Source organism: Uloborus diversus, chromosome 4 (assembly GCF_026930045.1).
Source record: "Uloborus diversus isolate 005 chromosome 4, Udiv.v.3.1, whole genome shotgun sequence".
NCBI lineage: Eukaryota > Metazoa > Arthropoda > Arachnida > Araneae > Uloboridae > Uloborus > Uloborus diversus.
The window spans coordinates 110757403-110775117 of NC_072734.1; the positions used below are offsets into that span (position 1 = coordinate 110757403).

General features: G+C 35.5%; 1 protein-coding gene across 1 annotated transcript in view; it reads left to right on the plus strand.

Annotated features, from left to right (window-relative positions):
• The window catches only part of LOC129219623 (hemocyte protein-glutamine gamma-glutamyltransferase-like), a 65540-nt gene that overhangs the window by 22630 nt on the left and 25195 nt on the right, over positions 1 to 17715 (plus strand). The window contains exons 2-7 of the mRNA XM_054853880.1: positions 8062 to 8242; positions 9342 to 9545; positions 10141 to 10413; positions 15501 to 15619; positions 16237 to 16344; positions 17329 to 17512. Of these exons, the coding sequence (XP_054709855.1) occupies positions 8104 to 8242; positions 9342 to 9545; positions 10141 to 10413; positions 15501 to 15619; positions 16237 to 16344; positions 17329 to 17512 (1027 nt within the window). The 5' untranslated portion in view covers positions 8062 to 8103. The remainder of the gene's footprint in view (positions 1 to 8061; positions 8243 to 9341; positions 9546 to 10140; positions 10414 to 15500; positions 15620 to 16236; positions 16345 to 17328; positions 17513 to 17715) is intronic.

The following is a 17715-nucleotide window of genomic DNA, read 5'->3' on the forward strand; positions in this document are numbered from 1 at the left end:
ACTTTAAAAATAAATTTAAAAAAAGGGAGTTAAACTAAAACAAATTATAATAATAAACTACACGTAAATAAACTATTTGTATCAAAAAAAAAAAAACCGTCTGCAGCTGTTTCCTTCAGCTAAATAATAAATCACTCTGAATTTCTGTTCATTTTCCGTCAACAGACAAAGGAGAAAAATTTTTTTACCGTAAGCGTCAATAAAAAAAAAAAAAAAAATAAAATAAAAAATAATAAAAAAAAAACTTAATTGTACCTTTTGAACATTTGTTTTTCAACATGTTCTTCGTCAAGAGAATTTTCTAACAAAGTTTGTTTATAGCAAATCCGCCTGAAAGTTCTGGATCTATATTCATCTAAAACTTCCTTTGTTCATATCAAACGTTTTTAAACTGTTCATTTTTGAGCGTTTGTCGGGATTTATATTTGCCTTAAAATCACCCGTAAGCGTTAATGTTAAAGACTAATAATAGACTGATAGCTCTTATTATTGATTTGTGGTTTTAACCGATCATTTTTTGAACGTATATTTTTAAACATTTTCGTTGCCAAGAGCTTTTTCAAAAATAGTTTGTTGGAAGCACATCCGCCTTCAAGTTAGGGATCTGCATTTGTCTTTCATTTAATCGTAAAGGCTAATGTTTTTTTTTTTTTTTTTTGAATTGTTCAAAATCGAACAAAAAGTCGTTCAAAGCAAAAACTAAACTTGAAAAAAAAAGCGTATTTTTTCCCCCTCTCTTTGTTTGCATAATCTGGATTAAACCTTCGAATGGCGAATTCTCTTTCCTTTTAGTCTCATGGCTGAAATCTTCACAAAACAGATGCGTGATTTAACTCATAAAGCATACCCAGTCTGACATGGATAAATGGAGAAACAGTTTTCTAGAGACAACGGCGTCGCCAGTAACTGCGACCGTGACCCCTGAGCAGGGCCACTCTTGCCTTTAAGGCCCTAGGGAGGATCAGGCGTAGGTCATTCAAGATGGTGTTCGTTTGCATAAAGTTACACTATATTCGCTTCATGCTTCTTGGTGAGAAGGATTTTTGTTCGAAGAATTCACGTACGATTACCGTTTAAAGTTATATTGTCGGGAGAAACGGAATACTTATAAATAAAGTTTAAAAACAAGATGAATTTAAATTAAAAAAATTCTCTTCCGTAATGGGATGGTTTCCTTCAGTCAAAAGTACTACTTTTAGTCATTGAAATGGATAGAATGAGCAAAAAAATAACATGGACCCAGAAAATACTTTCATTTTCCCAACAGTTTTTTTTTTAAATTAATATTTTAAAATGTCCGATTCTTCAAACAAGGCGTGGTCTTTATGACGTCACAAATGATACACTTTGCCGCATTTTTCTACTACGTTTCCACGTTATGAAGCAGCGAATTAAAATTGCGCTCTACGCTTGCTATCAACCATATCGTTGCAATACACGTGAGTAAAGATGCGAATTAAATATTTTGTTCTGTGAATGGCAACATTAAATGGCATTTCATCATTTGTGATGTCACTCGACAGAAGTGTAAACAATAAAAGCGCACCCATTTAAGTATTTTTTTTAAAAATATTAAACTTAAATAAATTATTTAAAAAGGGGTCAGAAACTATGTTATTAAGCATGCTCTTTCAGGAAAAAATACTTTTAAAATTTTGGAAATGACTCCATTGTTAGCTGAAGTCTTTCTTTCCCTTCGAGTCTTTCCCCCGTTTTTTTCGATTTATCCAATAATAAATGCAGATCATATCGCACCCCGCAAAAAAAAAAAAAAAAAAAAAAAAAAAAAAGACTCATATCAAAATTTGGAAAAAACGTAGTAGCTATTCATTTTACACAACTGGTGTGTGATGGGGTAAAAAAGATATTCAATAGTGACACATCGTTAAAATTTCATAATTTAGAAGAAAAATTTTCGAACTTGCATAATTAGTTTAGACAACAAAAACAAACCTGAAAACATCACATAAAACATTTTTCACTCACAATGTAACATTTGAGACTAAATCACTTAAAACTACTTGTGCGTAAAACCAAGATTTTCTCCAACTGCTGTTTTTTTTTTTTTTTTTTTTTTTTTGAGCGAACCGTTGATCAAAGCCATTAACAACTAATCAGAAAGCTTCAATCGGCGGTTCGGGTGTTTGACTGAAGGTCAACTTGACCTGTGAATGTGCCGGCTACGTTAATATTCGACTGAAATCACCAAATAAACCATATTGAACGAATCATAGTCTAAGATCCCACTAAGCTTGACCTACCCTCATCGAGTTTCCTAAAATTGTTACCATAAATAAAGAGTAAAAGTTATAAATAAAACGGGAAAATAAGAATTTCTATCTCTTTCACGTGATCAAGGTTATCAAGGGTTGAACGGTGCCTAAAAATAAGTAATTTACCCTTATCGAGTTTCGGAAAATCGTTATAAGGAGGCAAGGCACTTAGTATGCAGTCCTCGACATAAATACAGTTGTAGTCAGTTGTGACTCGGAATCACAGTGAAAATCGTTATAATAAATCAAGAGTAAAAGATGGAAATAAAACGGTTAAGTAAGGTTGCCTATCTTTCTCGGGTCTCTAATCAGGATTGTCAGGGGATCAAAGGTTTTCAATGAGGGGGATAATTTACCCCTCATCGAGTTTCCGGAAACTGTTGGTTTAAATGAAGAGCAAAAGCTGTAAATAAAACGTTAAAGTGTGGTTGCCTACCTTTTTTCGGTCCCTAAGCAGGGTTGCCAGAGGATAAAAAGGGCCCAAATATGAGTTATTTACCCTCATCGAGTTTCCAAAAATTGTTGTCATAAATGAAGAGTAAAAGCTGTCATGAAAACGTTAAAGTAAGGTTGCCTACCTGTTGCGTGTGAACTCATCAGAGTTGACAGGGGCTGAAAGGTGTCTAAAAATGAGTAATTTACCATCATCGAGTTTCCAAAAATTGTTGTCACAAATAAAGAGTAAAAGCTGTAAAGAAAACGTCAAAGTAAGTTTTCAGTATTGAAACTGGAACAACGGCAACCCTATGATTGGACCACTTTTGCTTGGGCAGCCATATACCATTGTTTTTGTATTATGTTTACCTATGAGTTACCTATAAGTCGAGTTACCATATATAACTTATATGGAAACTCGATGAGGGTAAATTACTCATTTTTTGAGCACCTTTTAGCCCTGACAACCCTCGTTAGGGACCGGAAAAAGGTAAGCAATCTTACTTAAACGTTTTCTTTACAGCTTTTACTCTTCATTTATGACAACAATTTTTGGAAACTCGATGGGGGTCAAGTACTCATTTTTAGGCATTTTTTAGCCTCTGGCAGCCGCTGCTTAATGAACGGAAAAAGGTAGGCAACCTTACTTTAGTATTTCATTTATAGCCTTTATTCTTCATTTATGACAACAATTTTTGGAAACTTCATGAGGGTCAATTATTTATTTTTAGGCACCTTTAAACCCCTGGAAACCCTGATTAGTTCACGTGAAAGAGGTAGAAATTCTTACTTTCCTGTTTTTTTTATAACTTTTACTCTTCATCTATGAAACAATTTTAGGAAACTCGATGAGGGTAGGTCAAGCCTAGTGGGATCTCGCCCTATCAGTTTTGATGGCTTTTCAAACCTCTTTTTTTTTTTCTAATTCAGTTTATTCCGTGAAGTTTCAGTTCAATAAAAGAAAAGCCATTTGAGCTTTCCATTACTCGCTTTTTGATTTATTTAGGATTGCTCATTGTTTTGAGCGATTGAGATTGATGTAAGGGTCACTTTCCATCAACCGGTTTCTTTGTACCCTTTGGATACAGGAGAAAGTACTGCTTTCGTAAAAAAGGATTCTTCTGTTTTTGCTCTCGTTTTGGTGTGATTGACGTTCTGGGTCACTTTACATTTGCTGAATTTTGCAAAACACTGGCTTTCATTTAAAAGTTATATAAAAATCAACTGAGGTGAGGAGAACCAAAGAGATGTAAGTAGACATTTTCAAGTTTTGAGTTAAACGCGTTTAAAGATGCGGTCCTAGGTAGGCATTCATTCAATTTTTATTTACTTCCTTTTGCAAAAAAAGAAGTATTGTATTCGCGAAAAAATTTTCACTCAAAAATCGGCCTTAATTTCCATTTTTCGCACCTTCGAATGAAAGTTGAGTTTTTTTTCGACCCGATCACACGTGGATATATGCCTAGGAACCTACAGACACCCGAAACATCCATTTTGACGACCCCCGAGTTAATTACAACGAATTTTCTCGTGACGTCTGTATGTACGTATGTATGCGCGTATGTGTGTATGTATCTCGCATACTCAAAAACTGTATATCCTAGAAAGTTGAAATTTGGTATGAAGACTCCTAGTGGGGCCTAGTTGTGCACCATCTCTTTTGGTTGCATTCAGATGTTTCTAAGGGGGTCTTTTGTCCCTTTTTGGGGGGAAATCATTGTTAATTAAGTGGTGTTATAATTTGTCGGACACTCGGCGATATATCGCCAGTCTTTATCGCCAAGGTGATTATCGCCAAGTTTTGTCGCCAACTTGGCGACAAATTTGGCGATGTTTTTTCCCTTTTTTTCTAATTTTAAATTTGGTTTCAATTTAGCCACTGTTTGTGATATTTAGAGAGTAAACAATTGACACACAATAAAATTGCTAATAATGGAGAAACGACATCGAATTAGAGTAAAAGAAGTCATGTGATGCACACTTCAGCTCGTTTTCGTCTAAATCATGCTGTACAGCAATACCTACCAGGGCTACAAGTACTATTTCTTTCCTCAAGACAGAGACAGTGGAGAGGTTCACCCAGTATTTGTACTGGTTATCTCCAAATTTTTAATTTTGGCACTTACATTTCTTCGCTTCTCACTGCCTCAACTGTTAAACCACATTGCCAAATGATGACTGCATCCTTGTTTTTACATGAGTCTCAGACTCCATGTTGTTAAACCATACTTTAAAAATAGAGACGACAGTAAAGTATCTCTTTTTATGAAAATCGAATCGTTTTACACTGTTAATATAGAACTGATTAGTTTTTGTAAATTGCACTTCTTGAAGCATCAAACTTTTTTTTAATTACTTTTCAAGCGAGTAGTCATTGATTGTGAAATGTTTAATCTGCCCAAAACAGACTCAATTTAAATAGTATCTTAATTTAAACCTGTTACTTAAAAAAAAATATTTTTATTGAGAAGAATAATTTATCGTGTAATGGACAACTATTTCGAAGAAAAAAGCTTAATATAAGCGTAAATTAATCACACCTTCAGTACAAAAAGGAAGCATGTTAGCGACAGTTAAAGGTTGAGTACATTTTCTTGAAACACCGTTTATAATAATCAATCGAGCTAAGTTCAAATGGCAAAAGAAAAAAAAAAACTGTCATATTTGCCCACGAAAATCTATCCTCTATTTTTTTTCCTTTGCGGTCGGCTTTATTCCACCAAAAAAAAAAGTGAAAGACTATCAAACCTCACGAAATTATTTTTGAAAGCTTGCTCACCTTAACCAGTAAGTTTGTGGTTTCAGGAGAATGAGTTTCTGTTGAAAGATAACATTGACTAAAAAACCGCAGCTTAAACTGTGTCATCGTTTTTTATCAATGTAAAACGATTACGGAAATTCGTTTGCTGTTGCACATTATCCTCCAATTATTCCCTCAGAATGGGATCAAGAACTATTTCGATAAGTAGGGCCTGAAAAAGGATGCCCTTTTTGGAGTCATAACACATAATAGTCATATCGATAACAAGGCCATATTTAAGGGGGGTTTTGGAGGTTCAAACCCTCTCCGAAATTTCTCAATACTATTACAAAAATTGCTTTTCAATACTTTTTTTACGTAAAAATTAAATTATTATCCTCATATAAATAATAGCCGATGATCAAGTAACCCGCGTGATTCAACAATGAAACTCGCGCCACAGAATGACAATTTGATAATATGTTTTGGAAATGTTTAACTTGGAAGGAAAGGCTTTATTGTGACAAGACTGAACTTGATCCGGTCACTTAACTGTTTTACTGGTAAGACCGTGTCATTTCAGGGGAAAGAAGAAACGAAAAAGTGGTCAACAATGAACGCTATCTACAGGAGTTCAGGGTTTATCCACTGGAGTTAGGGTTACAATTTCAACTATCAAAATATCATCAAACAGGCAATGGCTTCGTTCAAATGTAGAAGCAATTGTCACCCGTCACACCTTGACGGGCGATTTTCTAGTTGTTGAAGAATTGTACAAGCTCAGTGCTTGTTGTGCAGTATTTATTTTTATTGTAGTTATTTCGAACATCATTTCTTACAAAACAATATCTACCGGTAACAAAAACGTCCAAGTTTGTTGAATTTGAAAGAACCGAACTCTTATACGTATAACGTATTTTAAATTAGTCAAATTATGCATTAATTTAAGAGGTGAATATATTCGCGCGAATGCGCTTGCATGACTACACGCATTCTTTTGAGTTAGAAGAAAGACATCGAATATTTAGCAGGGGGGGGGGTCATGCAAATTTCGACTTTTCAAATTCATTCTGCTTCGAAACTAAAAGTGTTGCAAATGTAATTTAGAACACTAAGAACGATAAATTTAAAAATAGTGCAGTGTCTTAAGAGCAATTCTTTTTAAAAAGGCAATTGAATTTTGATAGAGTAGTCTTTTATTGCACAAAACACCTTAAAAAACTCCACATACGTCACATTCTTGTTTCATTACATGGACTTGATGAAGAAAATGAACATGTAATAAAATGCAATAAAATTACGCTTTCCAGAAATATTTTTGATATAATATTTTTTAAAAAATTCTGTGTCATTTGCGTAAATTTCTATTTTTTTTCTAAATTAAATTTATTAGGAATTATTCAAATGTAAATCTTTCAGTACTCTTTTTCTGTGAACGAATTAGCTCAAATGAACGAGTTCAATGTATGGGTAAAAAAATGAACGATCCCCTCTGATGAACGAACCAAAAAAAAAAGAAAAGAATGGAATTGCCGAGCCTAATGCTTTTGTCTTAATCTACTTCTAGGTTATTGTAGTTCATATTAACCTGTAATAAGGTTACTATAGTTCACACAAGAAGAGTGTAAATGAAAAAACCTTGTTTTTTTATGCAAGTCGTTTCACTTTAAAATGCTTCACCTATTATTTTGCTTTACTTTCAAAACTTTCTGGAAAAATAGGGGAACATGGGGCAAAGTGAAATGATGAAATATTTATTATTTTAGCTTCACTTATCTGGTATTATTTTAATCATGTAGTACCATGTGTAGTCTACTCCAGTCAGGAAAATTAAAAAACCCGCGGAAGATTAAAGAATTTGGTAATAGAGGCCATTTAAAAAAAATGATATTCATATTGTAATATTTTGTTGTAAATCAAAAATTATTTTTGTTACTATAAATTGATAAAATTCTTGTTATTAACATTTTAAATATTAATTAAGATCTCCTAATATTCTACGCAATATTAATGGGGGAAAGTGGATGGGGCAAAGTGGAACAGTTTGTATCATTTACTCACTCAATCATTTAATATAAATCACTTGTATTTTCATTTGTTAATTAACTCATTTGCATTCCTTCATTTTGTCGCTAACTTATTTATTCATTCATTTACTTATTTTCATTTTCATTCATTTTTTTACTCGCTCATTTATTTTTCTTCACTATTAATTGATTTACTCCTTTAATTATTCTTTCATTACTTCATTATCTTTTTATTTATTCCTTTAACCTTTTATTTACTGTTTTCTGCTCAAAAATTTGTTTTACAATGGAATAGAAAATATTTCATTAGAAAAATATTTTCTTTTTCACTATGCCCCATAAAAAAAAGTGAAAATTTTCCTTTTTTTTTTTTTTTTTTTGAAGACTCAAATTTACAGCCAAAAATAAAAAGTGCTGTTTCAAACGCAATATACAGCGTTCTTCCTTTATGTGCTGTAATTTTAAAAACAAATTTTTGATTTGTTCATTTTGAAAAAACTCAGTCATCTTAGCCATTTCACTTTGCCCCACATTCCCCTACTATTTAGTTTGCCAGAATGAGGGCTCATCTTTGTTTTTCTTACAGGAACAACAAATCGTCAAGTCACTCTGACTAAAAGCGCCCACCATGTCCAGACCAAATATGGTGGGGAGGACAAACCCCCCTGAGACACTGACTGACGAAGAATTTCGTCGTTCTCAGTTCGAAAGGTTGAAAGAGGACATCGATCGCGCAAGAAAGGAAAGAGCTCCCCCACCTTCAAGGCGTAAGTAAAAAACTTAACTACAAATGCGGACTAAAGCAGTGCCCGATCTGGGAGACAGGGGGGGGGGGGGAGAAAGCAGTGGCTTTTGCCCCAAGCTGCAATTTCTGGGGGTTATGCAAATTCACACTATTTTTTTCTTTTTCGTTGAGCCTCGATTTAAAAACTGGAAAGAAGATTAATAAGTGTGGCAGTTTCAAGATTTTGCCCCTACTCTGAAAAGTTATATAGAGATCAGCTACTAGACGAGGAAGTTTCAAAAAGTAAGGTAACAAAGAGCTTTGGCTCTTCGGGTGTGCAGATCCTCTGTATGTATAAAAATCACACTGAAAATAACGAAGATCAGAGCTTGCAAAAGGTACCGGTGGATAGAGCTGGGTGTAAGCTAACAAGACAAAATGTCAGTTAGAAGATGGCTGCGTTGACGGAAACGGATCCGGCCAATGAAACAAAAAGTGTGATAAGGTTTTTGCGTCGGGAGGTATTGGACCACCCTCCTTTCAGTCTTGACCTCGCACCGAAAGATTTCCACCTTTCTGGACCTTAAAAGAAGCACTTGTAAGATCAGTAGTTCAGAAGAGATGCTGTGGTTCAGCAAGCCATCTTGATGTGGTTTCCCACTCACATTCGTGACGATGACCAATGATTTCTTCTATGTTGGACCAATGTTTCTTAAAAGTTTCAAAGAGAAGGAAATCACGTGGTTCGAGGTTGGAACTGTAAGGAGGGTGGTCTAATACCACCTAACGCAAAAGCCTTATCACTCATGTTCTGTCATTGACGAGACATGCTTTCGCCAATGAAGCCATCTTCTGACCTTCTGTCCTATTAGTAGACACTCAGCTCTATCTACCGGTACCGTTTGAAAGCTCTGATCATCTTATTACCAGCAGCGTGATTATTATTCACCCAGAGAATCTGCACACCCGTCTTGCTTTTGTTACTTACTTTTCGAAACCCTTACCTAGATGGTCAAAGTTAGATTTTGGAGTCAACGATTTTGGAGATTTGGAGAACACGGATCAATTCATGTAAATATTTTGAAAACAGAAACTCTGAATTTTAGCACGATTAATAAATGTGTAATTTTATTATTTTACAGTTGGTCCGCGTCCCATTTTGGTTCAAGGTGTTGAACTGTATGCTCGGGAGAATGCCAAACTGCACAACACAAACCAGTATGAACTCCTGGAGAATAAAGACCCATCGCTGATTTTGCGAAGAGGACAGACATTCTACATGGCAATACGTTTTAAAAACACTTTCAATCCTCAGACAGACACAGTTAGACTACATTTTGAATTCGGTAAGTTGTGGTTTTATTCGAAATGAGAATTTTTTAATTTAGCCGATAGAAATTCAATTCTCAGTGTCATTGCCGCAATATAACCTCCTCAAGTCGCCTGTAGGAGGCACTTACAAAAAAAAAAAAAAAAAAAATGCCGCCGAGATAATTGAAATGAATCAATGCAGCACTGTATGACGAACAGAGCAGAATATACTTGTTAACCTGTGAAGACGTCGATGATATTTCCACAAACGTGTTTTATGCTTCTATAAGATTTAGTTACTGTTAGACTCATCGAGAACAGATTAAATGGAGGGAACGAAGACTTTCATTCGTGAAGCCAAGACCCCAAGTCACGTGATAGATTTTAGAGCGAAGCATTGGAAGAAATCAGGTTTATTTCACCAGTTTTACGCAAAGCGTGTCGACAATTCGTCGTTGTTAAATCACGTGATTTGAGACCGTTGCCCAAGCTTTTTCTTATCCAATGATTGGACTTGCTCCCTCCATTTATAATTCCTGCTCTAAGGTTAAACTCGGCAACATTTGTGCCGCACAAATGACTTTTTTTACATTTTAACACAGAATGAGCTAAATGTCATCTTCCAAATAGGTCCTCCACCATACCTGATCCAAAAAGGCAATTTAATAAGTTTGCCAATTACGAATGTTTCCTCTTTCACACGAGAGAGACAGATGTGGGACGTCAGAACTCACCAACACGAAGGAGCCGTCATCACCATCGACGTCCAGATCTCTGGAAGCGCCCCCGTCGGAGTATGGAAGATGAAAATCTACTCTTACATCACCGGGGACCTTAGCATACAGCCAGAGGTCTATGAAATTCCTCAGAATGTGTATATTCTATTTAACCCTTGGAGTAAAGGTAAGAAATTTTGCATCTATTTTTGTGACCATATCACAGATCACTGACCAAAATAATGAAACTGGAGAGTGGTCCGACGGATGGACGCACTTCATTCGAAAAACTAAAACAGTGATTCCACCTAAGACAACGAGTTTTGTCCTTAGGCCGGTAATGATCAAGTAAAAATTAAATTTTCTTTGGTTGTAACGGGAGGGACGTGTCGTTCATTAACAACGGGTTTAAAAGACAGACTCCTTGAAATGAACGGTGCGGCACGATCTTTTAAAAAATTAACTGCAGTTCATTTGAACGAATATACGTGTGTGTTTATTTCATGAAGTTCTCTCTGTCTCCTTTGATTTCTTAATTTAATTTTTTTTTAAATATCTTTTTATGCTACTTTCATTTTTCACATTCAAAATCATTTTTTGCTTTATTTTTCCCTTCAAAATGTTTTATAGGACGGTATTCGGCGATTTTTTACTCATTTATTTTTTAAGATCAAACTTGCAATTTGTTTGACGTCATGTCAATTTTATTTACTTTTTATTAAATACTAGTGGTACCCGCACGGCTTCGCCCGTTGTTGAAAATTAAAAGGTCATTCGGTTCGCCTGTATATTTACAAATAATGAATGACGAATTTCTCGGCAATTGGCTATGTTCATTCGCTAACCCATTCCACGTCATGATAATTTCGTAATTTACTCGTCCATCTTATGATAATTTTGCTCCGGAAAATGTTCTTAAAATTGAAGTAGAAAAAGAAGAAAATCGAATTTTCAAAAAATCTCTTCGAGGTGCACACCCCCATGCTATAAACTAACTTTGTGCCAAATTTCATGGAAATCGGCAGAACGGTCTAGGCGCTATTCGCGTCACAGAGATCCAGACATCCTACAGACATCCTCCAGACAAAGAGACTTTGAGCTTTATTATTAGTAAAGAAAATTTAAGTATTTAATTATGCAGCATGCAATAATCGAACCTCTTTATCACTCGATTACCGAGAAAGAGCTTACAAAGTGAACTGTAATTGCTTTACACATCTAAATATAAATAAAATATAAATAAGCTTTGATTAAAGTTTTATTGGTATATTTTCTAAGTGATAAGTAGCTTTTCTCGCTTTTCTTTAAAAGAATATAACGAAACCAATGAAACATTTTCAATGTAAGTGAGTAAGTTTTGTAGAGATATGCTTTTGACTTGCAACTTTTTCAAATGAACGAGCTCAGTACGCCGAAGCATGAACGAACCTCAGACAAACGGATCAATAAAAAGAACGACACTTCCCATTTAGTTGCAACTTCATAACAAGTAATGGCAAATAATAAAGATCTAATACGGTTAGCCACAAACAATCGAGAATATGGTCTGGAAGGATGGTTAGTACGACGGCAAATCAAAAAGTCTTTGCACCTATTTTGTATTCGCAAAAACCAGATACATACAGGTATTTACAAATATGCGTAGTGTACTACGTACCGTACATTATTTCTCTACATAGTCACCACACCGGTTCAGACATTTGTCCCATCGCAGCAGTAAATTAAAGATCTCCCTGTGGTAGAATTCTTCCGGCTGCCAGTGGAACCACCGTCGGACCGCGTTCTTGGCCTTTTCGTCACATGTGAATCTCTGTCCTGCCAGAAACTTCTTCAGTGGACCGAAAACGGGAAAATCACTAGGGGGCAATGCCTGGACTGTAAGGTGGATGTTCCAGATTCTCCCAGTGAAATGACTGGAGCTGAGCGACGATCTGGACTGCCACCCTTTTGAAATTCACGACACCACCATTCGACACTTTTCAAAGAGAGACACTTTTCCCCTAACGTGGGTGCATTTCCCTGTGAATTTCTATATGTGTTTGTCCCTTGCACCATAGAAAAAATAACACTCCGCTGCTCATAAGCTGCGGACGTCTGAAGAACAACCGCCATCTTAAATGACAGGCAGCAGCGCCGCTCTTTGGAACAAAAGGCAGATACTGCTGGTACGGTTCAAGGAACGTCCGCAGCTGGGAATGTATATGTTCGCTTTGCATTCACAGCCGTATTTTGGCTAAAAAAATAGGCGCATAACTTTTTGATTTGCCCCTGTACAATCCTTGATGCATGTTCGGAGGTCTTGCTGCCGTAAGAATAAAAGAGAGATTTTAGGTTACCACTGATTAATCTGCTAATGATCATTTGCTCTTGCCTTCTAGTTTGAAGAGACAATGCGCTAAGGAGGTTTTCCCTGATACCACTTGTGGGAAGGGGGGCAGGTGTCGAAGCGGTATAATTTGAAAAATTTTCTCTCGAAAATAAGATTCCAGATAAGTCTGAATCAGGGATGTCTTCTCACTAGTTCCTACTTTTGCCAAAGTGCCCGCTGACTCGTTTCCGTGCATATTTAAGTTGAGAGGGTAGAAGATGTATCTCCAGAAATAAAGAATGATACTTTTAGTTGTTTAATTCTTCCCACGCCTGCAACCCACTTTGTACCAGTTCGAGAGGTTAAAACCGTATGAAGCAAAACAGCGAGCTATGATTTCTTTAGTCATTTAAGTGATTTTAACTAAAGGTATTTATTTTCTCTGCATCAAATCCAAACCTTGTTGTTTGCACTTTGAAAGAATTTAATGTAAAATTTATTTGAAAAGAGTTTAATTCTAAATGATGTTTTAATATATGAATTCAAGAGTTCTTTTGTATTTTAAGCGAAACGTCTGCGACGATGAAAACTTTGATTTCTACTTGTTCTTGGGATGTAAAACGATTATAGCAGTCGTTCCGATCGCACTGTAGTTAATTACATCGAATAGCTCCATGACACAGATCTGCTGTTCTAGGCTTAGTTCATAAAATTAGTAAATGATGCATAGCTCAATCTTTACCAAGCTTTAAAACTGATATAAGTTGCGATGATTGCCGAAAAAGCGTAATGTCTTAGAATTATTTAGAAACTCCATTAGGTTAGATATTGAGTTACTGGTTGGCGATTTACAGTTATGAATGCGTGTTTGTATATAGCAGCGCAAGCAAATCGGATGCTTTAAAACGATTCATTTAGAACTAGGACATCTTCCTTTAGTTTAATACCAAACGTGGGCATATACACTGTTAAAACTACAGGTTGCATTCGGCACCTTTCAGGGGTGAAACGCTTGTTCACCAGCGGCACCTATTACGGAGCCGAAATTGCACCTCTAACTAGGGTGAAAAACAGGCACCTTTCAAAAAGTAGGCAGCCGGGGTGAAAAGAATGAACCTACGGAGAGAGAAATGGCACCCTTACTGTAGATCCTCCTCCCCCCCTCCCCCGTATTGTGTGCTTTTTTGAATATAATTGTGTTTTTTTTTTATTTTTTTTTTAATAGTTTTGTTTTGATTCATTACAGTCTACGTTTTGCACACTTTTCACATTGCATGAATTCAGTACTGGAAATGATTAAAACTTGTAATTACAGCATTTGATCATATTTCAGAGTTTTCAACATAGTTAAGGAGTGCTCATTGCTTTAATTCATCTGATCATTCTCTACATCAGTGTTTCTCAACCTCTTTTGACCCGCGGGTCGGTAAAAGCAAATGAAAAACATTGCGGATCTGTGAAATTTTTATCCTTTTCTTAAAAATAAATAATAATAATTATAATAACTCTCGGGGCGGTAAAAAAACTTGTGAAAAAACTCTGCGTACTGATAAGTTTTTTTTTTTTTTTTTACAAAGTAATATTAAAAATGAATAAAACAATAAATATCTACAGACTTTATTTGGTATCAAAGAGTTGTCACAAATATATTTAAAGTTAAAGACGAGTAATTATTTCAATATCATAGTTAAGTTAATGATTATTTGTGAGAAATAACCGCACCGAAAGTAAAATGTAGATGTACTTATGAATTATTTACATGAAGAGCCAAAAATATTCTGGGATATTAAAGTTACGGAAAAACAAAATCCTTTCTCGAACGTTAAAAATTTCAATCAAGAGTAACAATAAAATAAAATGCATATGAAATTTTTCGACAGTTGAAAAACGTAAAGAAATAAGAAATTCCTAACGCTAACGAAACATTAAACGCTAGCAGGAAATGATTCAAACACTTGAACGAAAAAGAAAAAAAAAAAAGCTAGACGGAGAGAGATTTCCTTTTTATTTTTTTGCACTCGCTGTTGTGTAGTAATCTACGAAGCACAAGAATCATTTTTATTTAGGTTCTCACTTGTTGATTAGTGATAAATTGCGGTTATTATTTTGGTGATTAAATGTTGCTTATCGAGTACTCAAGAAAATAATGATAGATATATTTAGTAGCGTTTTGAATGATGGAAATTTCACGACAGTAACGGTCAACTGAAAATCAACAACTAACGGTACTACGGTATCGTAACGAACTACCGGTAACTGAAAAGCATTAAACGTACTTTTAACTATGTTTGAAAGCCCTAAAACCTACAAAGTGATCAAAAGCTGTACTTACTTGTTATTTTAAAGAATTATCCTAGAAAAGTTGAGATTTAATCCAATAGTGTACTTCATTCAATGTGAAAGACATTGAAGCCACGCTTAGATGCAACCTATCATTCATCCGCCATATTGAAGTGGTTGAATGGTGAATGTATGCCGGAAGCGCATGCGCTAGCAAGTTATTTTGCGATTGCTTGCTGTTTTAGCACCCCTGTCTACGATTGTCTGCTGTTTTGGCACCCCTGCTCTACTTCCTGGCTAGTATTGCACCCTTGGGCCCCATGCTTTCACCTTAGGGGGAACATATTCACTCGTCTGGAACCTCTGGTTGTAACAGTGTACTCTATATTCTCAATTGATAATGATGATGAAACATTCCCGAGACCATGCAAGCAGATACTCGCATGTTAGTGTCCCACCGGAAAAGGGTTAAACTTTAATCATCATTCTTATTGCAACATAAGGAAAGTACCACAGCCTACGCCAGTTATGCTGGATTACATATATTTTGAATAAAGTTATTAAATATGTTAATAATTTTTACGTCATTACGAACATTTTGAAAGTATTATTAACCAGAACCCGTTGTAAAGCCAATTCATGATGTTTATGCGTTACTGTTTATCACATATGAATCTTTTCCACAGAAGACACTGTTTTCTTGGACAAAGAAGATGCCAGGAGGGAGTACGTTTTGAACGATGTTGGAAAAATATTCGTTGGAACACAGAAGGAACCGAGAGGAAGAAGATGGATTTACGGACAGGTAAAAATATTTTTTTTTTCTCAAAAAGTAATCTATTTTTTCTTACGTACATTCTTTTTTGAAGAGTTTTTTCATGGTACATATCGGATAGTTTTAATATTGTGTGAGTTAAGTATGGAAAAAGAAATATCAGTTTAATCTTTTGTAATGCAGTAATCGCGACTAATAAAATCACTGGATTGTAAGATCAGCCGCACTTTAAAATCAAATATGGATGGACAGAATCATTACAATGTTAAAACCAGCCTTTAATAAAATCATTATCGCCGTTTTATAAAATCAACTGCTATAACTAGGTTGAAAATTGCGACACACAAAATAAATTTCCAAATTAGGCGAAACTGTCTCAGAAGATGAGAAAATCAAGGTGCCAAATTTGGTCTCTTTAATGTCAGTCAAAAAAGAATTTAATGTCGTACGATGCATTTGTCGCCTACTTGAGTAGCGACAGTACACAGGTTGGAAATCACTTTGCAAATACATATAGTGAATGTACTTTTTGCATTCAGTAGTTATTTCTTAAATTCGGTCTCTAATTGTAATGCATGCTTAGCATTAAAAAAAAAAATTGATTTTGAGATTTTTGTAATGTATTTTAATATATGTGTTACTTTTAGTTTGCTGACTCTGTGTTACCAGCTGCCATGTTAATGCTTAACCATTCAAAACTCGACTATGTTGGAAGAGCTAGTCCAATTTTGGTATCAAGATCCATCTCAAAATTGGTGAGTGGGAAAGATTTAATATCATACCGTACTGCTATTTTTCGTTTCGGTAATTTCAAAGCCATAGACTACACACCTTAGAGTCCCACATGTCTACCACAGCGGTGATTTTATCAGTTAATCAAGCGGGGCCCGCCGCGTGTAAACGGAAAATGCTGCTCCGTTGCTTCATCGGGCCCGGCACTGAAGAATGGTAATTCATGCTGTGGATATGCAATGGAAGAAACAAAAACTTACTATTAGTCTGCAGACGTACAGCGTGTTTGCGTGAAGGAAAAACTATTTGAAAGAGAAATTACATAAAATTATTCTGCATCATATTAGACCACGAATTAAATGACTAATTTATACTTTTGAATCAAAAATCCATTGCTTTAAAACTAAATAAACGCTTGTTCAAGAATAATTTTATTTATTGCATGTAGTTTAACAGTGGCTTACAGGCGGTAACTTATTGTTTAATATTGAAATCATAGATTATAAAATGCAAAACCACAAAATCAACTTCCTTTATTCAACGAAAAACTAACTAAACTTTTTACTATGTTCTTTTGGTTGCTACTTGTGATTTTTTTTTTTTTTCATTATTGAACTATTGTATGGTCTCCTGGTAAGCAGAAATTCACGATAACTGAAAAAAAAAACTACATTTATATATCGTCCACACGTCACGTCAGCGATGATTTTTTCTCCCTAAAACCAGTTTTCGGTCGGCATTGCCATAAAAGCAAGCCGTATTGTACGGAACCCGTCAACGTGCCGAGAAACTAAATATTTGACGTCTGTGCAGTTGTGAGTCGCATTTGAATGGTCTCCACTGGAACCCACGATGTCTTACGCTTAACGGTGAAAAGACAGCTTCCAAATCGTAGCCGACCTTGCATGTAATTATTACAAATTTCGAAATGTCCCTTGTGTGTAAATTTAGTATTTTACTGTACTTCAAAAAGCAAACAAAAAGTCTCATGTTATTCCTGACACTAGGTCAACAGTGAAAATGACGACAAAGGCATCGTGGTTGGGAACTGGTCTGGAATGTACGACGATGGCAAGGCTCCCTGGATGTGGACTGGAAGTGCGGCCATCATGGATGAGTACTTCAAAAATGGGGGAGAACAATCTGTGAAGTACGGACAATGCTGGGTTTTTGCAGGAGTAGCCACAACTGGTGAGTAGAGTCAGGAGCGCTCCGAACTTAAATTGTTGTAAGGGCAGATATTCTTGGTTCGCCGGATGGAACTCTAAATTTTGCGAATTGTCAGACAAAAGTTGCCGAATAAGGAAATTTTGGGAAGGTCACAGTGAGGTACCCTCTGAGTTGTCTTAGAGTACCAATATAGGATTAGTTTAGTTCAGCAGAAAATATCTTCC